Source organism: Seriola dumerili, unplaced genomic scaffold (genome assembly GCF_002260705.1).
Source record: "Seriola dumerili isolate Sdu_G_001 unplaced genomic scaffold, Sdu_1.0 BDQW01000291.1, whole genome shotgun sequence".
Taxonomy (NCBI): domain Eukaryota; kingdom Metazoa; phylum Chordata; class Actinopteri; order Carangiformes; family Carangidae; genus Seriola; species Seriola dumerili.
The window spans coordinates 6,991,576-7,018,595 of record NW_019174546.1 but is presented as its reverse complement, the minus strand read 5'-3'; the positions used below and the strand labels follow the sequence as shown (position 1 = coordinate 7,018,595).

Here is a 27,020-nt window from a genome sequence, read left to right as displayed (position 1 = left end):
ACCCATGATTATAAAAATTTAACTGTCATTCATAATCTATATCAGACAGGGATGAGAATTCAGACTGAATGTATTGTGACACGCATATTTTAATGATGTACATCACAAAAAAAAAAAAGACTTAAAAAATTCTCAGATATTGACACGAGCCGTCAAAAGCACAGTCATCGCTTCTCGGTTGAAGAGGGTGATGGGAGTTTTATGAGAATCAGCTGCCAAGGTGCAAAGATTTCTAGTTTTGATTCCAAAAGGTTTACTTTTCTCCTTTTCCAGACACTGCTCAACGGGCAGACGTTATTGATAGAAAACCCTCAATATTCCCAACTGTTGTAATTTGTAATGAAGGTTGAGAACGCACAGGTGCAGGGGGAGTGAAACGTGTGGTGCCTGAACACCTCTTGATGCCTGTGGTGCTTCAGGGAAACTATCTCGTAAACTGGCTGCAGAAAAGAATTCCTCTACGTTGATTCTGGGTTGACTATTTGATAATTCTGTTGACCATCTCACTTGATACACTTTACCTCCTGTTAAATTCGCTGCCTCTGGGGGGGAAATCGCTTTTTGATTGAGCTGCCTGCATTAGCATCCCAAGTAGCGTCTGAAAATGGCACAGTTTCCTTTCATTTCACGCAATCTTCAGGTTAATACTCCCTCAGGCTCTAGTGGAGTTAATTCTTTGTTTGACACATTGGTGATATTTTGGTCATGTATTTTTCCAAAAAAAAAAAAAAAATGTTTTGCTGCTTAAGTAATTTGTGGCTTGGAGCTCATCTCAAACAGAAAAAAAAACAACTTTTGAAGTATGCCGTGATATCGAACATCTGGTATCCTCATAATGGAGCGTACTGTTTGATGATAACTCGCTCTGCTGTGGTATTTTGGAACACTGAAGCACAAGAGGATCCAAATTTCTGCCCCGGAGGCCTGTCCGTCTGACATTTGTATGACTCTGGTTTGTGTTTTAATTTTGAGCTCTCAGCAGTTGGTTTTAAATCAACTGTGCTGTGACCAAGGGCAAGGAAAAGAGAGGTCAACCTTGCGGTATTTTCATGAATCCACACCGAGGATGTATTAGCATTGAACACGCCGCCTCCTGATAGAGCTGGGACAGGACTCCTGGGTCATATGTAAAGCACACATGGCACAATCTGTGATCTCCCTCCCAAGCAGGAGCTACAGAGGCCTGCGGGGACGTTCCTGCACAGTGTGCTCAAGTGTTGTTGCTGATCCTCATTTCACATTCTTAATTGGTTTCTATGCAGGGGTAGATTTTGAAATTACTAACGTGATTTTTAAACTGCTTTCGTTCAGCCTACTAATAGAAGATGTTAAGTATCTCAGCTTTTGAAGCCTAAAAATAGAAGCAAGCAGCAGCTGTGGGACATGCCATCTTGTGCATAATGCATTACTATGAGTAGCGTTGCTGGAATATTTCCTTTTATTCTTTACCTCTTGTTAATCAAGGCCCAGAGTTTTAGCTTTAACTGTGTGGAAGAGGAGCCACAGTTTGACAGATTATTATCTCTTATCGCAAAGTCCAGGATTTAATGCTGCTCTTGTTTCAGGAAAAGAAGGTGCTGGGATTTGTCCTATAAAAGACAAAAACTAAAAACACCGCACACTGCACATATGAGCAAGAACAATGATATACTGTAGATACAGTGATGTTTGGATAAGTCAGTAAAGAACACACATGGTTTTAGTTTTATCAAAGAGCTCATATGTTTTTGACAACAACAATCCTTTTAAAGGTGAAAAGTTACCAGAGCATCTGGAAGAAAATATTTTACCAGGGGACATCTGCACTTTTTATTAATGCATTTTAGATTGTGAATCTTTCTTTAATTTAGCGAATGAGTTCACCAAGATTAAACACCTGCATGATATTTCAATGGATAACCACTTACAACATGAAAATGATTTCAACTTTTTTTTTTTTCTCTCTCTCTCTCTCTTTCCTTCCCCCGCCCAGCGCTGGAGAGGAAGATGTCAATGCGACAGAGCAGAGATGAGCTGATCAAGAGAGGAGTGCTGAAGGAGATCTTTGAAAAAGGTGAGCTGATGTTCCACAGTTACAGTAGTACGAGCGGACTGAGCAGGAAACCGTCTCGGCTGTTAGAAGAGTAGACATGGTGAACTGAGTTATTACGTCTTCAGTGATTCATCTCCTCATTAATCAGTAGTCTCTGAAGTGCGCTCTTCAAGATTTGGCACGGGGCATTAAGAGATATAATCTTTCATTATAGAAATTTTGAAGCATTTTATAAACTCTTTGATCTTGACTTGACATCCCATGGGTGCTCCATGCCTCAGGACATCAAACACAAAGTAAGCGAAGCCGAGGAAGTTCACTGACTCTTGCCAAGATGTGAAGAGAGCAAATGAGAAAATGCACGTCCTTGTTCATTTTATTGTTTTAACAAATTAAGCTTTTTTGCACAACAATGAAAAGTAAAAACAAACTTTGAAATCAGGGCTAAAACAATTATCTTAGAGTGCAAGAGAAGGGAGTGCAAGCACTTCACTTCACACAGGCTGTGTGTACCGTAAGCATGCAGATGCTGTCCGGCCTAGTTAATTGGTCAAAACTGATAAAGTGAATAGCTGCATCTCCAGTTTCTGCTGTGCCACTCCTCAGGATCCATATCAATGAAGGCAGGTGTACTCGGTTGTGACAACCTAGTTTCCATAATCCAAAAAAATAAACAAAAAAAACTTGTGTGCACAGCTTGATAGATCAGGAGCAGTTATTTTTATGCATGAAAGGCAAATATTTACTATGTCTCAGGAAGATGACTGTATTATGTTAGCAGCACTGACATCACATGATAAATAGATCTAAAACTGATTCTGTTTTGGCGTGCTCAAAATAAAAATAGACCCAGCAAGGGCAAAAAAAAAAAAAAAAAAAAAAAATCCATTAATAGCAAAAATGTGTTTCCTTTTTCCAATCTTCCCTCTGATTGGCTGCTGGATTGTAATCGGCTTTAACTGGTCGCCACCTTTTGACAGGCACTCTGGCACACCAGCCAAACCCTGTCACTTGTCTCTTTCAGAATTAAATGGTGGAGAGTTTGTCAACATGACTAAAATTAGAGATACCGATCAGATGTATCCTCATATTTCAAAATAAGTCTATGAAGGCTGATGCGTTTGACAGCATTCATAGTGGTAACAATGTATGACTTGAATATCCTTTATGAAAGATAGAAGAAAATCTCTTGTAAGACTGTCTGAATATTAAAAAGTCTAGAGACTCCTGCTCTCCAAATCTTACGGTCGTAAGCATTCTTGATGTTTTGTGTTTTTTTTTTTTGTTTTTTTTTTGTTTTGTTTTTTTTTAAAGACTGCTCATTCAAGATGAAATTTGCGGAATGGGGGAGAGCTCACAATATAAACGCATTGTTTGTCAGAATATGTGAGCAGCATTGTGAATTGCTCTGTCAGCCTTAAAATGTGATCATGCAAAAACCATCAAATGGCTCAGCGCCGTAAAAAGATTTAAAAAGCAAAATGTCTGTCAAGCTGCTTGCCTCACACTGTTTCTTGGTCTGTGGTGTGCTGATAAAAGGCTCTCGGGTTGTTGAACAGTCTTAGTTTTCCGAATCTTCTCCCTCCGCTATTGTTTCAAACCTCAATACCCCCGAATTCATTTTAAACTTTGTTTTGAACAGTCTTTCTCGTGCAGTCGAAAGACATTTTGGACGCTTGTCTGATTGTTTGTTTCCTCCCTCTGTTTCAGCAACCGTTGAATTCCGATCCTCGATGGATGGTGGAGTCTGCACTCAGGAGCCCTCTATTAAGTCATCCATGGTCTTGCCTACCAAGAAATCGGTCACCTACTCAAGTGACCTTCAGGACACCCCCGCCAAGCCGCCGCTGTACCACAAACAGCCTCCTGCTCTCCCTCCAAAGCCTTTCTCTAGGATCCCAAACCATAGCACAGGTCAGTTTGTCTTAGCTAGTGCTCAGTAGCAGGTTACACCACTCTCATCTCATCTGTCTATGATGTTTTATGTTGGTTTTTCTTTTTTCCAAACCACTAGAGTATTTATTACTCCTATGAATTACTATTCACACACACTGGCATTTATTCCACTACCTCAGACTGTCAGTATAAGTAAAATGCTCATATTAGGGGACTTGCTTTGACAGCTAAGCCATGGCTGGTTTTTACTTTAAACCCTACCTGCGTTGCCACACATGTGCACAGGATTATAGTAGTCTCATTAAATTCCCCTGTGGTTGGGTCAGCTGGGCTCTCTCTGTCATTGTCAATCTGTCAGTACAGGGAAGTGGCATTACCCTGGCCTAATTCCCACCACTCTGCACTGACGTCTGAGCCATGTCTGATCGTCCATGAGCTTTGTTTATCTGTCTGCACCAGCAGACTGTAGTGGATGTGATATATACTACAGCAGTGGAAATAATCAGTAATCACTCTTTCTGACCTGTTGTACTTGATATATATAAATATATATATATATATATATTTTTTTTTTTTTCTTTAGATTCTTGCCAGCCAATGAAGTTGCCCTGTATGCCTGGGGGAAAGCACTCTCCACCTCTGCCTCCCAAGAAAGTGATGATTTGTGTGCCTCCAGGGGGGCTGGACTCCTCCAACTCCCCTTCTCCATCCCCCAACCCCCTCAGCGGGCTCCCCCAAAAGTGCGTCCCTCAGCAGGGCATGTCGTCCCACCACGGCACCCTGCTGCCCTCCCAGCTCGCCGGTCTGTCCAGTCTTCACCAGAGCCACGGTCACCCGCTCCAGCTCCAGTACGGCAGCTTGCACGCACCCAGCCGCATCATCGAGGAGCTCAATAAAACCCTGGCGCTCTCCATGCAGAGGTTTGAAAGGTTGGTTAGCCATCAGCGCTCCGGTCATTAAATGTGATTGTCCTCAAGTGGGGTCACTGAGGGATTATGGATCTCTGTCTGTCTGTACATCACACATAATATCTTGGCTGGACTAAACTTTGAGGAATGATATGAGTGTATTTGAAAGATTACACAGATGGATCTACTGTCACAAGCTATAACACTGACTGGCCATAGAGTTTCCTGGTGACATGTCTCCTTTATTTGATGAGCCTCTGGTTATTATAATGAATTAATCTCTACTTATGTACAGCTGTTGCCAAAACAGCACTAATCAAAGGGGAATTACTGAAAAAACTCCATTATAATTAGCGTAGATCATCCTGTTTATTAGCTTATATTTTTGCGGCGACTTGTCCAATAAATCTATCCCGGTGTTATCGAGGTCATGTCCTGCCATGTAGCGCTGGTGTACAGGTCTAAATCAGCACACTGCCTCACAGGGCAGCATGGCCTAATTTTGAAGTAAATGTGTGTATGTGTGGGCACAGGCGCATGGAGTAGGCGTCCCTCCAGCAGTTGGCCTGACATAACATGACCAGCTGCTCTTTACAAGAGCTGCACTTCTTCATGTTTGGAGAAAAAGGGACAGGATAGCGGATTGGAATATTACGTAACCTCTTACATTAGGATCTCTTTTTCACCAAAGCCATTTGGGCAGGGATAAGGAAGTAATGGTCCCGACATGGCTTACAATTAGTCTGAAAGCCTGAAATGGTTACATAACAGGGGCTCATCATAAGAAGCTCCAACTAGACTGTGATTAATCAATCTATCAAATATATCGCCGGGTAACTCGTGTGACTGGCTCCTGGAAGTGAAGTTTATTCCCTCATCACCTTGTTTTGAATTATACGAGTTGTATAATCGGTTACTCTTCTCCTCTGTGTAGTTCAAAGGATTGCATGACATTGCGTAGGACTGCACAGTGTGTATTCATATCTCCCCTCCTTTTATACTTGGATTAAAAACCCACTAAGCTATCATTATGTACCAAAAGCCCCTTTATTGTTTTAAATCACTTCCTTTTACTGGATTGAGGGTTATTGTTTAAGTAATACCAGGTCATAGATAATGTTTGATGACTGGAAAAAGATGATATAGAGTTAGACTTGAAATATGAGGTTTCCCTTTTAAACTGGACTTTTCCCTTTTACTGTCAGGGGGGATCGAATAAGCTCATCCTCTTAGCAAGGCCCAATGCTATAGCCATAAGCATGACCCTTTACATTAATACTCAGATTTGGTTCACTCCACCAGCTCCGCATTGCACGGCGGCGGTCAGTGTATGCCTCTGGACAGACGAGAAGTGCCGTCTGTGATCATCGACTATGAGGACGACAAGGAGAACATGCCCAACGAGTCAGACTACGAAGATCTGCCCAGCATGTACAAGGACGAGGACGACGACGTGGACGATGACGAGGACGACGACGAAGATGACGACTCCATATTTACAAGTGAGTGGCAGCAGCATTGATGAGCTTTAATGTTTTGAATTACACAAACGAAGAGAGAGTTTCATTAGCTTTATCCAGGGGTCCTTTAAAGAAACAAAGGGGGCCTTTTGAAAGAGACCTTTTTAAAATGAATGAAACTAATGAAAAACTGATGGTAGTGGTTATTTTGAGTTATGTGATCAGGATTGTCAGACACATGTATTTGTTTCTTGGGAAACTTGTTTTACTTTTGCACCTTATTTAGGATTTTTCTCTTCCATTGTTGTAAGGTGAAGGTGAAGGTGAAGGCAGGTTTAAGAGCGACCAAAAAAAAATCATGGTGTGCCTGAAGAACTGTCTGCCTATACTGTTGCCGATGATAGCTCATGTCTGCAGATACGATGACACATTTGTTTGACTCATCATGATCAACAGAGCTGCTAGCTTCATCTGAAGGTTCCTGGAACTGAGATGTAGTCTGACCTTCAAAGCGGAACCTAAATTCGGTTCACAGAAGTGTATCCAAAAAATCATGCCGTCACCCATGGAAACACTTCCTCTCACCGGCTCTTAGCGAAAATTGCTGAACTGTGCGGAGCATGTCTTTGACACTTTGTCCTTGTTTTCACATGGTTGCATGTCGGAGTTTTTAAAGGTTGTGATTGCTCATGTGCGATGGATTCGCTCAATATGCCACATCATGACCTTAAAGGGCATTGGAAAGATGAGTAAGACTTAAAGTCACAGTAAACTTGATTTAGAAACGATTTTTTTTTTTTCCAATTCTATAAATAAGTTCACATGTGATGTAGTGTGCAGAAAGTCAAGTCAAAAACCACCGTAGTTTAGGCCGCAGTCAAGCTGAGTGCAGTGTTCAACCTATTTCTGTCAATGATAAAATGTCTGGCTTTCTTTAAAATACAAGAAAGTAAAAAAGTAAAGACAACATTAACAAAAAAAGGCAACATTATGTGAGCAATCAACAGTAATTGATGACATTACCTGTCATTTGAGTCTCAAGGTATAAACTATTTAAAAATGTGTGGGAGATGTAGTGGAAAGCAATTAAAAGAACATTTTGTTAAATTAGGCCCCAGATGTGTGCTTTATCTCTTCATGTCGTGTCATGTTTGTCCGTGGTGTTGCATGTTTAGGTACCCTGGCTCAGAAGGTGCTCAGGAAAGACTCTCTGGCCATCAAGCTGAGTAACCGTCCATCCAAAAGAGAGCTGGAGGAGAAAAACATCCTGCCCATGCAGACAGATGAGGAGAGACTGGAGTCTAGGCAGCAGATAGGCACCAAACTCACAAGGTGAGACACGTAAAAACACATGCATTTTTAATCTCAAATACATTTACACGCATGCACAATTCATGGGCCAAATATTTTCAGTAAACCTGGTTGACGTTTGCCGTAGCCAGCTCGACAACAACAGCTGCCAAGAAACGGCTCTGACTCTTCTCAGCCAAACCGAGCATTTTGTCTTACTTTGGGCTGACGATGGCCCAATATCCTGGCTGGTAAAGAGTGACGCAGTCCAAAGCTGATGCAAATGTGAGCCTTTTTTCAATCGAAAGACTTTTATATCCTGTCAGTTTTTCCTTCTCAACATCCGATAAGGATAAACGCTTTATCTCGTTAGAATGAGGCTCTGTAAATGGAGCTGACCTAATTTCAGCGATGCATCGCCCTCCCCTCTCCTTTTTCCTTCTGTTGTCTTCTCTCTAGCGCTCTCTCTCTCTTTCTCTCTCTCCTCTCCTCTCCTCTTCTCTTTCTTCCTCCTGCCTGACTTCCTCCCTCGCTCACTGAATCACCACGGTGATGCATGTGCCAAACTATCTCCACCCGACTCCTCCACACAGCAGCACCACGCAAGCCACTTCATACCAGCAGTTTACACAAACGCACACACACACACACACACACACACACACACACAAAAGCACACGCACACAGTACACTGGTGAAGTGTGTGCAAATCACAGGAATTTGTATACATATGTTGAGATCATAAATAAGAACTCATGTAATTGAACAGATCAAACAACATCATGTTTTTCCGCAACGGATCACAGGCCTCATTTGATTTCACTTTGAACATGACTTGCCTGTCCAAATGAAGTGGGGGGGTAATGATGTGTTGAGAGGAGAAAAGACCACCAAGCGTATGGGTAGAAATGAAAGCCAGAATAATATAATAAGATATGAAATGTGGAAAATGTGGTTGCATGGGAGGGATGGCGAATTATCTAGAGACATTGGCAAACAAGTCACTGCTCCCCACTGTGATTGGAACACAGAGCGGGTTCCCAGAAGGCCTGCCTGCTTAGTTGTCACGTTCCCAAAAAGCTCTGTCACAGTGTCCTTTGCACGTTGTCATCCAATGCACAACTCCCTAATTTCATGCTTTTTGCCAACAGCATTGTGTCTTGTAATGTTGTTGCCTGTGCCAGGCCAATTAAAATTGATTATGATAATGCTATTCTAGGACATACTGACCTCAACTTTCCTCTATTGACCTGTTTCACTGGGAAAACCTCGGAGACGCTTTATCTCTAAGAGATTCAGCTTTTTTCTCCTGAGAAAGTTGACCTGTCTTTGGTTTATTGTGATTTTTTTTTTTATCTATTTATTTATTGTTGGCTTTTAATGGGATTTCATGTATTAAGTAGTTTATCTCTCTGAAAGGATTAAGTTTGACATTTTGGGAAATACAGTATGCTTATTCACGGCCAGAGATTGATACCACTCTCGTATCTGCTTTTAATATGAAGCTACAAGGAGATGGTTAGCTTAGCTTAGCATAATGACTAGAAGCAGGGGGAAACAGCTAGCCTGACACTGTGTAGAAACCAAAAGCATCTGCCTACCAGCACCTCTAAAGCTAAACACTCCATAAAGCTGAAGTAATAATTTATATCACTACCAGTGACCCCTTTCACATAGTCATCAAACCTATCCATTGTTACCGTAAAAACATTGATTAGTGCAGCTTTTAATAAATTGCCCCTCATATTAGCTACTCCATAAATCCTTGCATAACTCCTTTTATATAATCTCATTATATTCATACTATTTCAAATTGCACAGAGCAGGCAAACAGACGCTTAACAAGGCTGACGCTGCTTAAAATAAACCTTGCCCATGACAGAAATTGGTTGCTCCAAATGGATGTTTTTGACTAGTCTGTGCCAGTTTGTTGACAATAGCTGCTGCCTTTTTGCCTGCGTAACCCTCATATAATGCACAGTCCATACAGTTAGACGCAGAACTCCAGTTTGAGAGTCAGTGTCTTGACTTTTCCCCGGAACGATAACACTGAAGTGGAAGAAGAAAGGACACGCGATGAGATGAGACAAGCCGGGCCGAGCACACACACCTAAGTCTGCATACAGTAGCTGACGGGGCTGAGCACTTTCAGACGGCTGTCAGGTCGAGCGCGATGGAGACAGTCATTGATCCAGTGTCTACAGTTAGGGCTACTGCCGCAGGGTCCTGACACGGTGCTATAATAAGAGTCCCCAGTTGAAAGCACTTTGGATGACCTTTCAGAGATTGCCTTTGGGTATCTTAGTCATTTTTTCCACTTACAAATTGAGGAAATTGGAGATAATCTGTGCAAAATGAATCTCCTCAGATGTTGCAGAAAAGAAAAATGCGATGGAGGCAGCATCGTCTGATTGTCCTTCTCCGTGTGTCTTTTCTGTGTAAATGTGTGCGCGGTAGGTTTACTTTAGCAGATGTGCAAGTGTTGAAGCCTTTCAGTTGGCACTTGGAGGTGTCGTAATCGCATTAGCTGTATTCAGCATCATACGGGAGCTGAGTCTTCAGTAATGTCCCTCTATTGCTGGCCTTCTTCCTGCATTGCACCAATGTGTTATCATGCAGTCATTCACTTAGAGGAGAGGGACTGGTGATTGTGGCTGACTGATGTTTGTGGGAAGTGCACTTGTCAAGCTGTTATGAGGAAAGAACTTGGATAAGATGCAAATCTTTAAACTATGCAAATAAAGAGAATATGAAACTTTATTGCTCATAAATAAGTCGTGCCGGAGGCAATGAGTTAATGTATGTTTAGGCCGGGGTTGTCGGATCTAAAAGTATTCATGCTGCGAGTCAAAATGTCAATAAGATAACTTTGCTGGGAGTAGCTGTCAAAGCAGGGAAGTAAATACTTCAAAATGTGTGAAAGAAAAAAATAAATCAAACAACTTTCTCTGATCTGTGTCACTATGTGACTTTTTCTTTTGTCTTTTACATTTAATTTTACATTAAGTAGGTTGATTTGCATTAAAAACTGAAGCATTTTTTCCCCAAATTGATGCACTGTTGACCTCTTGCCTGTGATTATGTGCTGACCATGGATGCATGTGTCTCCCCAGGCGCTTGAGTCAGAGGCCCACAGCAGAGGAGCTAGAGCAGAGGAACATCCTCAAACGTGAGTGTGTTAAACTTGGATATTTCACATTGTCTTTAAGCTGCTGAAGTAAATTGTAAAGTGTGAACAGTTTAACAAAAATGTCAAAATACTCCAAATGTTCTGTTTACCTGTGTGACAACTCATTAGAGGCATTGTAGCGGAAGCATGAGTCTATATTTGTAGCAGCAGACTTCATACAGTGCGGCCTGGTGATTTGAGAGGCCTAGTTATGTGAAAGCTAGTGACATACATCTCTTCCTTTTTATTCCTCCTTGGTCTGCCTATTCATGTGAGACGGGCGTGCAGGCAGGCGGCGGGGCTCCCTGAGGAGTCATGTCCAGAGAGACTGGTTTCATGGCTCAAACACATGCACTATCAGAGAGAAGCAGTTCTGTTGCCTGAGACTCTGCGGCACTCGCATCAAAGACTGATTTACCAGCAGTCGCTGCTCTCCCAGAGGCCTCCTGCGTGATTGGCAGAGTGCAGGAGCAAAACACAAAGTCTACCAATTCATGAGTGACAAGTCATGTCCTCCCCGTCACTCAAACACATACAGTGCCAAGGTTAAACAAATGAGGCTTTATTTTCTAGAGAGACACCAGAATCCCAAACTGTGAGTAGTACTATAGATACATTATGTGTTCAGCACAGGCACAAATGCAGTTTGACTGCTGAAGCTTTTGCAAACAGGAGCAGCGTCCCAGTATGGTTCCTGTTTACTCTCGTCTCTTTTTTTAACCTGCCTCTCTGAGCTGGAGGTTTTTGTCTTCGTAATTGGCTCGGAATATATCGTACAACACATGTATGAATTTTAGAGAGATGTAACACACGAACTTAATGTGACCAACACTTCTTCCTTTGTTGAAAGGAAAAAAGAAAAAAAAGTTGAAAGGAACAAAGCAATCATTCTCCCCTGATACCCATTCCTAATATATTAAATAGCCAGTGATGGAAACTATTTTGAGCTTTGAGAAACTTATCCAGTAGAGTGGGAATCTAATGAGCCATATTATGCAAATGGTGTGTTTGTTCCCGTTTCCAGTAATTTCTAAACATTTCGTACACAGTCGACTAACTCGACACTAATCCTGTCATTCTCTGCAGCTCGCAATGAGCAAGAGGAAATGGAGGAGAAGAGGGAGATAAAACGGAGGCTAACGAGAAAGGTGAGTCCAAAATAGCTCAAAAGGTGCAAACCCACACCTGATCTTAAAGCACTCGGAGGGGGTAAATTGTTGGCCAGGATAAACAAACACCGTGACAGTGACTCATCTGTGGTGAGGAGAGCGATCTAGTCTGTTACAGGGCTGCTCTCAGGTCTCACCCAGGAGACAAGGATGTCCTCGATGCCCTTTAGCCCTTCAGCATGTTGGCTGGCAAACTGCCTTTGACCCCATAGGGAGGTGTTGAGCATGTTCCCATCACTTTCAATTAAAGAATAACACTTTCTGCTCACCTGCAGACATGCTCAAAACAAAAATCTCACAGCTGTTGAGGGAATTCATTGTATGCATCAAACGCCTCATTGCGTACAATGTTTTAAACAAAATGCTCGTGCTGTATATCACACTTCCACACATTTAAAGAGCATTGCACGTGTAGGTAACCAATCTGTATTATTGTACCTAAATATAGTGTGTATAATGCAGCCTGACAGCTTTTTTGATCAGGGTATGTACTGAGGAGCAAAATTGCTGTTTCTAAACCACCTTTGACATTTCATGAGCTTATACTGATATCAGCAATAAGTAAATATTAGCCTGGCCGGTCTATCAGTCTGGCTCTAATAGTGTATATTGCTTTATATTTGTTTGTCCTTTGGTTTGAGATGTTGGTTTCTATCTAAAATGGGTTTATGACAGACTTATTTCATTAATTGGTGAGGTTGAGTTGGTTTTTGGTGGGGAATGTAGATTAGAATAGATTTAGTAACCCATTTTAAGACTGTTGTAATGAGTCAATGTTTCATAATTAGATTCATTGGTTGTTATTAATATTATTATTATTACGTCAATGCAATAGATCATTTCATGAGGATCATACGTGGTATCTAAGAATGTAATCAGCTGTGGACTGTGACCCTTAACAGTTTATTCTTTGTGAGTTTAATAAAGACCCTGTACACTGGGGGGGGGGTCTGCACGAACTGAAACTGTGTAATTTGATGCTGCTTTCTCATGTAGCTGCATAAGAAACACTGGATGTTTTTGTTTCTATAAGGACTTCAAGTAATGCAAAATCTGAGAAGGTACTAACTGAACTTTAACCAAGTTTCTGTTGTCCAACTTTTTTTTTTTTTTTTTTTCGCTCTTGTTCCAGCTGAGCCAAAGGCCCACAGTAGAGGAGCTGAGACAGGCCAAAATTCTCATCCGATTCAGTGACTATGTGGAGGTGTCAGATGCCCAGGACTACGACAGGCGGGCAGATAAGCCCTGGACCCGGCTCACAGCAGCTGACAAGGCCAGTATCACTTACACTAATCTTATAGTTAAACTGAGATAATCTTTTAATATTCTCCAGATCCCTCCTCCTTGTCTGCTTTCAAATTTCTTCAAACACTCACCCCCTCCACCCCCACCCCTCTGTGCCTCATATGATGCAACCCGTAGCGCAGGAGAGTAATGGCAGGAGGATGTGTTCTTCCTCTCTTGTTACGGGAAGCTCCACCTCAGCTGTTTTGTTCCCCTTTGTGAGTAAACACCCCGGAGCAGTCCTGCTGCTCACTGCCCAGCGGTCCATGCCTCTGACTTTTAATGAGTTCTTGATTTCTTATTTTTAATTTTTTTATTTTTTGTGTAGCATATATTCTGCCTTCTTTGCTTAGTTGATGCACAGCTCTGAACACGCCTAGTCACACCTGAGGACCACTCATGTGAAAATCACAGGGATTCAGCATTTGGATTGCGCAACAACTCCCCTTACATAAGAGAGTAATTGGACAAGCAGTGCCTCAGGACCCCTCGGCCGCTACGCTGCTCTGCTGACATTTTTTCTTTTCTTTCTTTTTCTTTTTTTTTTTTTTCTCCTGTTCCTACCGTCGAGCACAGATTTGAATATTGTTTGTTCTCCTGTAACAGAAGCATCCTCCCCAAGGCTGGAGACGTCCCCTTGAGTCATGCTGAAGAGCAAAAGCAATGACATCACCCGGCTGGGTTGCTGTCACACATGACATTTTCGAGGGGATGTAACGTTTTTTTTTAAAAAAGGCTCAGCACACTGTTTTATTTCCTGGAACTTTGACTCATTCTCACTCTGAGAATCTCTTTGCAGTTATCCTGCCCCTGGGCAAAGCACTCAGCCCTCTACTGCTCTAGTGCTGCTACTTAGCAGCCACCATTTGCTAGACAATGTCCCAAATCTGAATTTGTTGAACTACATGAATGGGAAACAGCTCTGTTTAGTGCTCAAAAACCTTCCCAGAAAAGAGATGTTTTTAAAAAACATAGTGAAAGATGAGGTGAGGCCTACATGTGTGTGACACTACCACACTGCCCCTTACTAAAACAGTAAGAGCACAACTAACTTTATTTCCAATGTTTTCCATCATTTGTGATTATTTTTCACACCGAAAATGTATATTATTACTTTGAGCTTTTGATCCAAGGACTGGAACAAAAATATTAAATATACAGCTTTGATGTTCTTTAAAAAAAAAAAACTGCACTGGTTGAAACTGAGAAGGATGTGTGTTGCCATCCATGTAAATCCATGGTATCAAGACTTCATTATGGTTAAAAACACAAGCTGACTACCCCAGTAGACCAGCGACAGATTGTATATTATTGTTCTGGCTCTTGGATGTCTCAAGAGGAGGAAATTGAAGGCTCTTGTGATGTGAGAAGAGAATTCAGCAGAATCATTCATGGCCTGGAGATAAGCGTAAATGATGCATGAAGCATGCTAAAAGGAGGTAGAGTCAGGGCTTAGAGGCTGCAGTTTGTGTACTAAGCCTTTGCGGCTTCTCTCAATCTTCCTCCTTGTTTGTGCTCTGCAGGCAGCTATACGGAAGGAACTCAATGATTTCAAGAGCAATGAGATGGAAGTGCACGAGTCAAGTCGCCATTTAACCAGGTAATATGCAGAATCCGTTTATCCTCACGTTGCTATGCACGCCTCGTATACGGCCGGAGCTTATTCATGTGCTGTAGGTCTTGGCTGTACAGCGTGTACTGAGTTTTTAACTGAGGTGATGAAATGTGATGAAATGTTTGAAACAGTCCTCTTTTTCTTTCCCGTTTGTATTTTTAGGTTTCACAGACCATAGTAGACCACCACTGTCTCGAGCAGTGCCGGAGCGGCGCTCTCCTCCACTGAGAACCTTAAGTGCTGGACAGTAAAATGGTGCCCGTTTCTACAATAAGGCCATGTCTTCTGAAATGCCTTTTCAAGACCCACACAACTGAGTCGGTACTACACCACAAGATGCAGACACCCACTACTCTATCCACTGTAGTAGCACATAATGACTCCAGTTGATTCACATCGCCCCTCTGTGGAAATTGCTCGACTGTCTCTTCAACCTCTCTGCTGAGCTCTTAGGCAGGCGCTCAGTTCTGCGGCGATTTGGACGGCGGGAGAGAATTCGTTTGCAATTGACTGACACTTGCGAAATCTGCTGAGGGCAACTGTACCTTTTTGGTTCATCAATAACACACCAGTGGACTTGTCTCAGTGGACTTGCTTTAATCCCTCCTCTTTATTATGCCGTCCTCCTCCCCCCTTGATTCCTCTAGCCCTTATGGACAACTCTGTGCCAGGATGCGGGGTTGATTGTTCTGAGCTCACCATATCAGCAGGAGATCTATCTTCACCGCACCTGCTGGGACTTTGGAAACTGCTTAGAACGACACACAGGAGGGAGGGAGGGGTCCAACATTAGAATCATGTGCAATATGTTTTTTTTTTTCTTCTGCTTTTCTCAGACTATAGCACCCCCTGGAGTCCCCTCTGTGTCATTACTATGTAGTCCAGACTTCTCTTCAACCCTCATATGTGCAATTCTCACTGTACCGACAATGTTGACATCTAATTGCTAACTGTGAATCTGGGAGTTTGGGCAAAGCCTGCGCTCTCTCCAAATGTACATTTTGTTTATACTAAGGAAGGAAAGTAACATTTAAAGAAGAATCATGCTTGACCAAGCTTCATTCATGTCAGAATCTTATAAATTTCATGTAAGAATTGCAGCTGGCAGATATATTCTGGTTCCAGTGTGTGCAACAAGTATCTGTTTTATATTATTTTGTTAATTTTTAATTGTTTTTTTTTTTTATAGAGGCAATTCATTTACATGTTGCTACATGTTCCCACTCTTTGGATTGATGATTTTTAAAACAAAATACCAAGAGTTACTCTCGCCACATTGTTATCTCTTACATTTCTTTTTGTTTGCAGCAGTGTTTAATGATCTTTGCTCATAATGTGCATTGTATTATACACTTAAACTATACTTTTTTTTACTCATGTCATAATACGTTTCTGATCAAGCAATATTTGTTGTTTGTAGAGAAAAGGTTAAACTGCAGGTGTATCCCCACCATTTTTTTTATTGTGCTTATACACTCCGCCTCACTTCAGGGTTTTAATTTTCTTTTATACTTTACTTTAGGAAAGCTTTATTCAGGAGGACTTTTTTCTGCATTTTTCTTGACTGATCCACCTAAAAAAAAAAAAAAAAAGGAAAAAAAAGACAAACCTGCCTGTTCAACAGCTCACCAACACATTCGGACAAGATTTGATTCAATTCTCAAATCTATCACTGAAACGACACATTCTCTGGTAAAAAAAACAAAAACAAACATAAAAACAACAACAAAACAAAACATGACACTGATTTTAGTGGATTCAACGAGTCAGGGTTTTTACATTTTTATTGCAAAAATTCTTTGCACTGTTAAGAGTTTGGCTTTACAACGGTCACCGTTTCAAGGTCAGGGCCCAAGTGTGTAAAATATTGTTGGATTTCTGATCTGTGACCAGTTTGTCTTTTCACTTTAATGGTCTTGTTATCTGATCACTGATCCTACACCAGTATTCCAATGCTCATAAGCTTTATGTACACAGAATATTTTTATTATTTTTTACTGTATTACTTTTAAAGTTGCAATATGAAATTGTTGTTTGTCATAAAGAACAGTAGGAGAGGTGAAAGACTGTTGGCCACCTATGATGATGCATCTGTCTGCAAAGGAAAATGTGCTCTCCCTTAATTTCAAGGCCTCAACCAGTGATGGATAGATGACCCAATGCAAACTGGGAACTGAGAACACAGAAAATCGTTTTGCACTTCAGGGGTTTTGTTACAGTTTTGAGCAGTTCTCTTCTGAATCGGTGCACAGGTCAATCTCATGTCACATTCCCCCCTTTTTTTAAAATCTAAATTTTATTGGGTCATCTAATCTCAGAGACTTTGAAATATGGGGCACTTTTTTGTCTTAGAACCAGCTTCTGTATGATTCCAGCATCATCATGCCATTATTTGAATTTTTCCATCCATAGGTTCAGTATAATAGGGCATAATAGGAATGAATCTACACAAAGACAGTTCTCATTTTCAGCTCTACGAAACAACCTGAGCCACCGGGCTGAGCATGAGGTTTCCATTTTGCTGGAATCAAGGAACATGAATTCAGCAATAATCTGTTTCCTTTTACATGTCGATGGAGCAAATGCCTGAATTTGAAAGTGTTCTTTTTTTTTTCATTTTTGAAATACAGAATACCATGTAAAGGATACATCATGCCAATTAAATTCCATCTCTGAATGCATTTGTATTGTATGCATTATTACTTTGGATATTTTAGAAAAAAATCTGGGCTAATTTGCTGTAGACATATTCATATAGTATCTGCACCTCTTACAAATTCAACAGCCTCCAAGCCCATTGCCAAAAACAATATTTAAAAGTTAAGTTGATTCTTTGCAATCTAGCTTGCTTGATGAATTACCCTCATTGTAGATTTAGTACGTTACTCTCTATTTTAATTATATTCATATTTACTTGTGTTAGATTATTCCTTAAATACACTGCAGTCCATACTTGAATTTAAATAAGTTGGGTGAAACACATTGAGGCTTTAACCATGAAGGAATTCCTTCATCCTATTTTCCTATTTTAAACCAAGAAAGACATGGCAGTGACTGCTAATAAGTGACACATTACAAATCTGCTTAGCAATTTAGATATTAAAAATATGATTCTAAAAATGTAGATGTAAGACTGGGGATGCTTGAGCTTAACACTCAAAACAATACTTTTTGCAATGGAGAACATAATGGACATGTTGGTTCAAGTTATTTTTATAGCATAAAACAATTGTTAAAAAGTACATCACAGCAAAAATTAATGTAGGAATATGTACATTTATTGGCCCTTCACTATTAAAAATGTCACCTTGCCACCTTGATAAACTTCTGCCAAATGCACATGCAAAAGCTGAGGTTGATATGGGTTTGAAATTGGAAAAATAAAGTTGTTTTAAATAAAACCCTGGGAACAAGTGCAGACAGCGATAACACTATATTCAACAGTATAGGTTTAAAAAAGTTTCGGGATAATATAAATTTGACTGTAAACTATTTTATATATGATATTAATAATTTTAATGGAAAACTGTATTTTTTTAAATTTATTTATTTTTACCAGTGTGAATTAAAATCATAGGTTAAGTGCAGTGTTTACATGCATTAGGGATATGGACAGTTGTTTAAGTTCAGTTTAAGTTTTACACACAAATTAATTTTGTTTCTATTTTCAGTTAAATCAACTTGAAAAAGAAAGCTTTTCTCTTTTATATTGTCTGGCAAAACGTTGCATTTATATTTAGGCCAAACAATATGATTTTCAACATTAAGTTCTATAGCAGAAACCATGCATCCATTTGCCAGTGAAACTGATTTTGCACGTATAGTATAACCCTGTTACCTGCATCACATTTAGAAAAAGGATGACCTGGAAACACCGGCAAACCACCGCGGCCTTCCTCTGTGTCCTCAGCGGGGAAATGTTTAGCTCAAGCCTTGCGGTTTGCTCCACTAGATGGCGAGAAACACAAGAGAATAAGAGCGTGTGCACTGAGCCGGACTGTACTATGGCCTTGTGTGAAATGGCGTCCTGATGAGATGGTGCTGAAGTTATTTGCCTCGTCACCACTAGTCTAAAATAATTGGACCCGCAGGGAAGCTTAATTTTTCCATACAGCGGAATTTGAAGGACTTTATTAATAGGAAATAACTGCACTGAGTGAAACTAATTGTGGACGGAATCCTAATTAAGTGACAGTTGAAAGTTCATATGTGGCCTGTTCAACAGTTGACAGCTGGTAAGTTCCGGCTAAATGAGCAGCTCCATTGACCAACGTGATAGTTTTCTTTACAGTTAGCACGGAGCTAACCAGCAGACACAACAGTCCGGCAGATAAGAGGACGTACTTCTGTAGCAGCACTCCAAACATTTTATACGAGCTATGTTTACTCCTCTCATCTGTTCACCGCCTCACTAGACTGAAACCGAAGAAAGGCTTCATGGGAAATGTAGTTATGACATTATTTCTTTCTAAACAGCGGCGTCGGCGCGGCGCTTACTAGCACAATACACTACCCACAACCCACTGCGTTGTTGTTAGCGACCCCATCTTGTGTCCTCCTCATGAATATATATCAGTCGGCATTTGCGTAGGAGGTCGGCCGACGTTCATTTCATATTCCAGCACTGTATTTTTGGTCCAAATGGGACGCACTGTCACGTCTCCGCCCCGCTCTGTCCCTGCACGCCCTGCCTCCTCTTCCCAGCGAATTTAATCGGTAAAATGTTTTTTTGGAGCAGCGGAGGAGACTCCGACAGGGAAAGGAAGACAAGAAGTGAATGACTACTAGTGGAATAAGTCAGCAACACCGCCCAGTTGGCGGACATTTAGCACGGCGGGCACGTATTCAGGCTTTTAAATGTAGATGTTGTAGGTGTAACCAAGTGCGCACCGTTATTTATTTAGAGTGGGGGACTTTTCATTGGCAGAGATGGAAAGTGTGCAGGCTGTCGCTGAGGATGGCGCGTCGGATGGAGGTGCGACCAAGTTAACGAAGAAACCCAGCGGACTGTCTGTCGCCCGGGGGACTCCAGTGGATGATGGCGGTGGACATTTGGCACCCTCCCGCGTAGAGGCAAAAAACGGGAATTGCCTCTCTCATTCTGCCTCTACAGCGGGATTTAGTGCGTCAAACCGAACTGTGGCGTCTAATGGCCGGGGCTCATCCAGCAACTCCAGCTCTCTCCTGTTGAGACGGAGGCGCCTGAAGAGGAACCTCTCCGCCGCAGCTGCAGCCACCGCCACCTCAGCTGTCACCGCCGCCTGCGGCGCCAAGATGAACTCGGCCCTGTCCTCTGCGTCTTTACATACCCGGAGTCTGGATCGGAAGACTCTGCTGAAGCACCGACAGAACATGCAGCTGCAGCCCGCAGATCGCGAGTGGGTGAGAGCAGATCTCCACCGGGGCTCCATACACGTCCACGACAGACTGACGCCCTCATATCCCAGGCCGGTCCTTTGCACTATGGACACCACAGCCGGCGAGGTGGCGCTCCGTCTGAGTAAACTCTGCAGTAAGTCGAGCTCCGTAATGCGTATTTTTTGTAAAGATAGCCCCAAGACTGACCAAAATGGCAACTGCAATGTGAAGTATGAATATAATGATAACCCATGCAAGGTGATTGAAGATTCTAGTATAAAATGCAACCACCTGACTCCCCTGGAATCCACAGAATTAAGGGGCCATCCGAGCGACAGGTTGAGACTGCTGCTCATGGAGAATGCAGATGAGAGGCAAAAGCAACAGGACGTTGACGGAAAACTTTTCACCCCTGAATCGGAGTCACAAGACAACATAACCTGTTCTCTATCAGATTTAAATTCTAACTCTAACATGGATACCCCCAATGATGATGACTCAGAGCACAGGAACGGTGTGGACAGCTATGGATTAAATTCTGGCTCGGATGTGGAGAGCAGTGCATTCGATGACCTGAGCTCCGGGGCCCGGCTCAGCGAGCACAGGGACTCCCTCAGTGATGACATGATCCTGGGCACAGAGGCATCCATCCTCAGCCCCACGTTTGATAGTGCCACAGAGGGCCACGACATGTATGGCAGCTCCTCGGACGAACTGGAGCTCGACTGTCCTGCGTCGAACACGAGCATGGACCCCATCTCTCAGCATCACACCAATGGCATCGCTGCTGTCACAGCCAACTATGAGCAGTGCAGCATGGGACATTTAAATGACATGACAAACAATATGGGGCCAGATAGCAGACTGAATTCACACAGTCTGGGCAGCCTGCCACCCAGCAATAGTGCCGGCTCATTGTCAAGAGCCTGTTCTACAGGTAATACACCTGACATCCAAGATCCGGATTGCGGCCAAGGTGCTGCAAAATCAGGGCTGGCAGTAGACCACAATGGAAATTCCTGTGATTCTAGCCCCACGCTGTATGTGCAGCTGCATGGTGAAGCTGTCAGGAGGCTTAGCCCAGATGAGAGGCCTCTGCAGATCCAGAATGACTTTCTCTTTAAGCTTGGATTTAAGGACCCCTGGAGAGTTCAAGAGGAAGGGCTTAACACAGAAATTGGCTCCTTGTTACGTTTCTATGCAGGTAAGTGAAATGATGCATTCAGATACAGTCAGGTCATGATCTCATGATCAGGTTTCTGCTCAATCTGGGACTTGCTGAGGCCGTTTTCTTTGCACAATATACAACTATGAGTGTAGTGTTTGTAACAGGTTGTCAACCTGTATCACAGAACCAGACAGGTGCATTCATGCAGGTGTATATTGTACTAAAAAAGAAAAGCAACATTTATTATTCCCCTGTTTGTTCCTGATATTATTTCCACACATTGTTCGTGAAAGCTGTCAGGGAAGGTGAGTGCAGCACTAGACCTTTGCTGATGACTGCAGCAGCAATTTAGAGGGATATCAAAAGTCTGTGCTTCCCAGTGGTTTAACTGTGTAGTGGCATGAAATGAATGGGTTAGAGTGGGGTCATGGTTCAGAGGACTACCTTGCTTCTGTGACTTCCTATTAAATGTCCAGGTATGTGTTTTTTGTTTGTTTGTTGTTTTTTTTTTTTTGTTTATTTGTTTCTTCTGGCCTTGACTGTTTTTGTTTGACCGTAGCAGCACACTGTGCTCCCATGGACATGCATGACATTGCTACAAAGCCATCACCACAACTTATGGTGCTCAGACATGGGGCCCTTTCCGGCTTTTGCCCCATTATCATCCTAATGAAAAGGCTGAATGCCTTTGTGGTTGGATGGAGAGTAGGGGTGGGAGCGGTATGGCTGGGAGCACCATAAACCCTCTCTGTGGACTCAGTGAATTCTGGTCATTGAGATGCTGCACAGTGCCTATCCTATTGGCATCCAGCGCGGCTTCTGTCACACTAACTAACTGCCTGCCAAGCTGGGTTAACGTGCTCCTCCAAAGCTCAGGAAGCCCCTTTCTTCACCACGCCACTGCCTCCGCCACTTTTGCTATTGCTGTGGCTGCTGAGGAAAGTGAAGTGAAATGGGGGGTGGGGGGTGAAATTGAATGTCTGGTGAGGATAGTTGAGGAGAAAGTGTTTGTTGGGTCTGAAGTGTGGAAAAAAGACACAAACAGAGGCGCTAACACTCTGTCCCGAGAGGCTGTTGAACTAGAGGTCACTCAATACGAAGCTGAAATGGCCACATGTGCTTCTGTTCACGTTCACAGTCACATGTGCTTCATGACCTACTGTGCTCTTGAAACACTGGGTTGCTTGAGGTACTGCTAGAATGATTTCATTTAGTTAGCATCATATGGCAGGCTGTATGAGCGTGCTCACCGGGGGCTCATGTGGATGGATGTGCATCCAGTAAAAGAACAGATACATGAGTACATGAGTCTGTGCAGTCAGCTGAGCTCAACCAGCAGCAGCAGCAGCAGTTGCTACAGGCGGGCAAAAGAAGCCCTGATGCCCCTCTGAGGGCGACGCCTCCAGATCCCATGTGAGACAGCTTAACTGTGGTCACCTGAGCTCTCTCTCCTGCCCCTCACAGCCAGTAACACCACTCAGCACCTAGGCTGCAGTCTGCACAAAAGACCTAATTCTCATTCAGCCACATTGAGAAGGACACTGAAGAGCACACACAGAAGCATGCACTGTAAAGGGAAAGCAGAGCTGATGGACTTGTGACATGTCTGGCCTGCTCTTCTGCCATTTCCTTACACGAGCGAAGCATGTGAGGAATGTACGCTGGCTCCTCTAGAATGTCAGGCACGTCTGCTGAGGAGGAAGTGGAGCAAGGGGGGCTGGGGGGCTGCAGACGGGGTGTGCGAGGGGATACCGTGCTGACACATGTTGAGCTGACTTTGAATGGTTGTCCTGCCCAGATAGTGGAGATAGGGCCAGCCTCAGCTGACTTGCTGGCTGACTCTCAGGCGCAGCTGCCACAACTGTAGACTTCAGTCGCACTAAAGGCCTTTTTGTCTGTATGCATAGTGGCCTTTGATACAGGAAGTCCAGTATCTAAACTGTTTTATTGCTCAGTTTCTCAGTAAGAGCACTGTGCTGTTATAGTGGTAACCTAGATATTAAGCACACAAGCAGCCAATAAACTGCACTGTATCTTTAACAAGAGCGGCAGAAGAGGTACTCAGCACTCAGCATGATTAGGGAAGCAGAAGGAATGATGGGAGGGGGCTATTAAGTTGAGGAGTTGCCATGATGCATCTTGCCAGATCCTTTGGACAATGCAGAGGACAGTTTGACTTTGAAGGGGTCAGGTCATGCTTTGGGTGCACATACTCTGCAGTGGCCAGATGAGAGAACTCACTTGGCCCCACTAGACACACAAACACACACACACACACATGCACATGTACAGAAGGCTGCTTAGATCAAAGGGCCGCTGTCCTCTTTGGCAGGCTTACGAGTGATCCTTTCAGAGCTGCCCACACAGGAGCCTCTTGTAATGCCTAGCCAGCTTTATTAGAGTTTTGAGTACAAGGGAAAAAGAGTAAAATACACAGACTCATATAATCGATACATGCACATTCTGTTGGTGACAAGCCCAGGATGCCATAGCTCTAAATGAAAGTATTCTTCCTCAAGAGAGATTGATTGCCCATTCAAGTAAAAGTGTAGGGTACAGGTCACTGTCGCTCACTAACAGTGCCTCTGCTCTGAGGACAGGGGATCCTCAGCCCTGCAAGTAATGAAACTGCCCCCTGCTTGGATGGCTCTGTTCCCTTACCCAGTGGTAGTAGTCTTTAACTCCAAAAGGAAATGGCATACTGAACCCTAACACACACTGGCACAGGGTTTCCCTAGAGGCGGAGGACCCAGAGTTCTTATCCAAACCAAAGCAGCACGGTAAATTATTTAGATTCATTAGCCTACTCAGCTTTGCAAACACTCTCATCCATGCACTTCAGCATACCCACTGCTTTTTTTGTGAGCTTTCTTCGTACCCTATTAAAGTTGAAATGTTTGCTTTTTAAAAGCACTTTCTTGTAAACCTGAAGTGGTGTTAAGATTTGGCCCGCTTTGTGAGTGAAATTAATGACCACTGGCGTGTACTGGCCTAGAAACTATCAAGGTATTAATTCCTTTCAGCTTCACGCAGGTTTATAGCTCAAGCTTCTGTGAAACACAGTCAGGGTCAATAACAGTTTCAGCATGCTGCACCCAATTTTCAGGTAATTCCCATGTTGTTTTCTGTATCTGCCAGCAAGGTGAACTTGGCAGGAACAACTGTTCGTGCAGAACTAATCAAAGCAGAGATGTGTTGTCAAATGTTGAGGATAATTGCTCTGCTTTTACACAACAAAGGTCTAATATGTACTTTCTTAAGGTTTTTTATAGCTTTGCTCATTTATGGTAAAAAAATTATAGCTGCTATGATTGCACCAAATGTTGTGATCAGGATTAGTAATGTGAATTATTTCTTCAAAATAACATTGTATAGTGCACCTTTTTTAATGCAAGTTTAATGTAAAGTTTTCTCTGCATGGATTCTCAAAACAAATACTGATTTCATCCTTATTTCCGCACTAGTATAATTGAGGTGCTTATTTACAAAATTTAAATAATTATTTACATTTATTTTTATTGCTTTGTGACCAAGGTGCAACTCTGGTTGAGATGACAGATTACCATCTGTTTAAGAACCAAAACACTGTGCTAATACTGAGGCTTGGAAGAAAAAAAATATTCCATAAAAGTGAACTTAGTATATTTATTCAAACTTTTTCACTTTTCACTTACTTTTTAAGAGTTTTCTCTCTTGTTTTCCACAAGAGCTGCTTGCTCCTCCATCTTAATCTGTGGTCACATACAATAGATGTATAGATATATCTGTTACAAATGTATATTCCTGTGTAGACGATCACAGAACTATAAAATAAGAATACGCACAATATCGGTATTGCCAAATGACATAATAGAAATCTTAAACTTTGCTCAGTTCCTAGACTTTTTTTTTTTTAAGTTTTATATGATAAAGGGTTTTGATCAATATTAGAAGCAAACATACATAAAAACATTCAACTTACAATCAGAAAAAAAATCCGAACAGAGGCGTGAGTAATGGAAGCAGCTTCACTTCTGCTAATATAATTTTCTATATTCCATGTGGACACGAGACTTTAACATTTCAAGAAGACAGTGATAGTTCAATTACTGTAAAAGCTTTGATGAATCTCAATTCAGGGCTGTATCTTTCCACTCTTACCTCAGGCCTTCTCTGAGGAGGCAGCGGCTGGTGACGTGATGACTTAAAGGACTCTGCAGGGTTTAAAGGCTTAATGAAGCTCCCAGCTTTCTCCAGCAGGCTCTGTGGCAGCTATTAAGCAGAGAACCGCTCACTCTGTCTTGTCTGTGCCACGTCGTTCTCTTCGTACAGTCACCACGCCAGATTGCTCCCACACTCACTCTTGCATCGCTATGAAAACATTTTCAAAGGCAGAAGAGAACCAAAACATGACTTTTGTCATTGTTTTTTGGTTGTTTTATGAGCGGTCACTGGTTATCCTGATAACAACATGAGGATCCCTCCCATTGGTTAAGCAATATTGTTGTGTCAATTTCGCTTAAATCTACAAAACATGGCTTAATTTACCACAACTACAGCATCTCCACAATTGCAAACACCCATGGGAGATCTTTGCAGAAGTGAGGCACTAGGCTGCTTCATCCTTTCTCACATCCATGTCCTCGCCTGATAGCTAATGGTCTTTCTAAATGGCCCATTGCTGAGTCATTATGTAATTGTGTAATCAGATTTCACACGTTCCGGAGCTCAAATCCAATACGCATGTGTCGGTATGCGCTCAGTTTTTTTTTTGTTTTTTTTTTGCGTTCACTTGTGCATGTGTGCACTCAAGATAAAAGCAAGCAATCAAAGAGTAGATTTATGTATATCATGTTTCTTCACATGCGGCTCCACGTGTAGAAGTGGTCCTAAATGAAATGTGGCCATACAGCGTCAGCGTTGGGCTGGATGTGTGTATCTCTGAGGATTCACACATGTGTGTCTGCTGAGGCAGACATGGATGGGATGGTGGTGTCAGCTTGTAGCAGTTAAAGCCAAGGGAACTGTTTTCTGTCTAATATAGATTGCCTTCCTGGCTGACATCCTCCCACCCTCCTCTTCTCTCCTCTCGCGCAGAATCTTCCTCCCTCTCTCAATTTCTCTACTGATCGATCCCCCTCCCTCTCCCATTGCTATCTTTCCTCGCATCTCCTCCTCCCTCACACCATCTGACAGTTTCCATTTATCTTCCCATATCTCTTTATCCCTCCCTAGCTTATTTGCTTTTCATTCCAAGAATTACAGGTCACCCTCATATTTGTATTAAATAAGTAGTAAAATATATTAAAAATATTTTAAAAAATATAAAAAGAAATATAAAAGATAGACAAAAAACAAACTGCACAGGTCTATTTCTACAGATCTACTGCACCTAAAAGGACTCTTTCTCCTTGCCTTCTCCGTGTGTGTTTGTGCTTGCTTTGATGTACAGTTGTGTTGCCCCCTGTGGAAATAAGTAAAAAAAAAAAAAAAAAAAGAGGGGGGGGGGGGGGGGGGCTATGCAATTGAAATTCTCATTTCTTTGTGGTAAGCAGCCGAATCTAGGTTGAACAATGCCATGCTGATATGTCACTCCTGTCTGCCTGCCGGCACATTCTGAGACACAGAATTGGGAAGGGGGGCGTTTGGGCAGGGCAGCGGCTTTTTCTGCCCTATGGGAGCAGCCCGGCCT

The 27,020-nt window shown here is 42.4% G+C and overlaps 2 protein-coding genes across 3 annotated transcripts in view; both read left to right on the top strand.

Moving 5' to 3' along the window:
* Nucleotides 1-16,390, top strand: part of LOC111231025 (phosphatase and actin regulator 1-like) — a 46,055-nt gene extending 29,665 nt beyond the window's left edge. For both annotated transcript variants that reach the window (XM_022757970.1, XM_022757969.1), the window contains exons 3-12: nt 1,973-2,053; nt 3,743-3,946; nt 4,512-4,857; nt 6,139-6,338; nt 7,472-7,628; nt 10,700-10,755; nt 11,842-11,903; nt 13,057-13,197; nt 14,732-14,808; nt 14,986-16,390. In XM_022757970.1, coding sequence (XP_022613691.1) covers nt 1,973-2,053; nt 3,743-3,946; nt 4,512-4,857; nt 6,139-6,338; nt 7,472-7,628; nt 10,700-10,755; nt 11,842-11,903; nt 13,057-13,197; nt 14,732-14,808; nt 14,986-15,001 — 1,340 coding nt within the window. In that variant the 3' untranslated portion in view covers nt 15,002-16,390. The remainder of the gene's footprint in view (nt 1-1,972; nt 2,054-3,742; nt 3,947-4,511; nt 4,858-6,138; nt 6,339-7,471; nt 7,629-10,699; nt 10,756-11,841; nt 11,904-13,056; nt 13,198-14,731; nt 14,809-14,985) is intronic.
* A 3,138-nt stretch (nt 16,391-19,528) lies between these two features.
* Nucleotides 19,529-27,020, top strand: part of LOC111231259 (PH domain leucine-rich repeat protein phosphatase 1-like) — a 42,531-nt gene continuing 35,039 nt past the window's right edge. Inside the window, exon 1 of the mRNA XM_022758306.1 lies at nt 19,529-21,385. Within this exon, the coding sequence (XP_022614027.1) occupies nt 19,753-21,385 (1,633 nt within the window). The 5' untranslated portion in view covers nt 19,529-19,752. The remainder of the gene's footprint in view (nt 21,386-27,020) is intronic.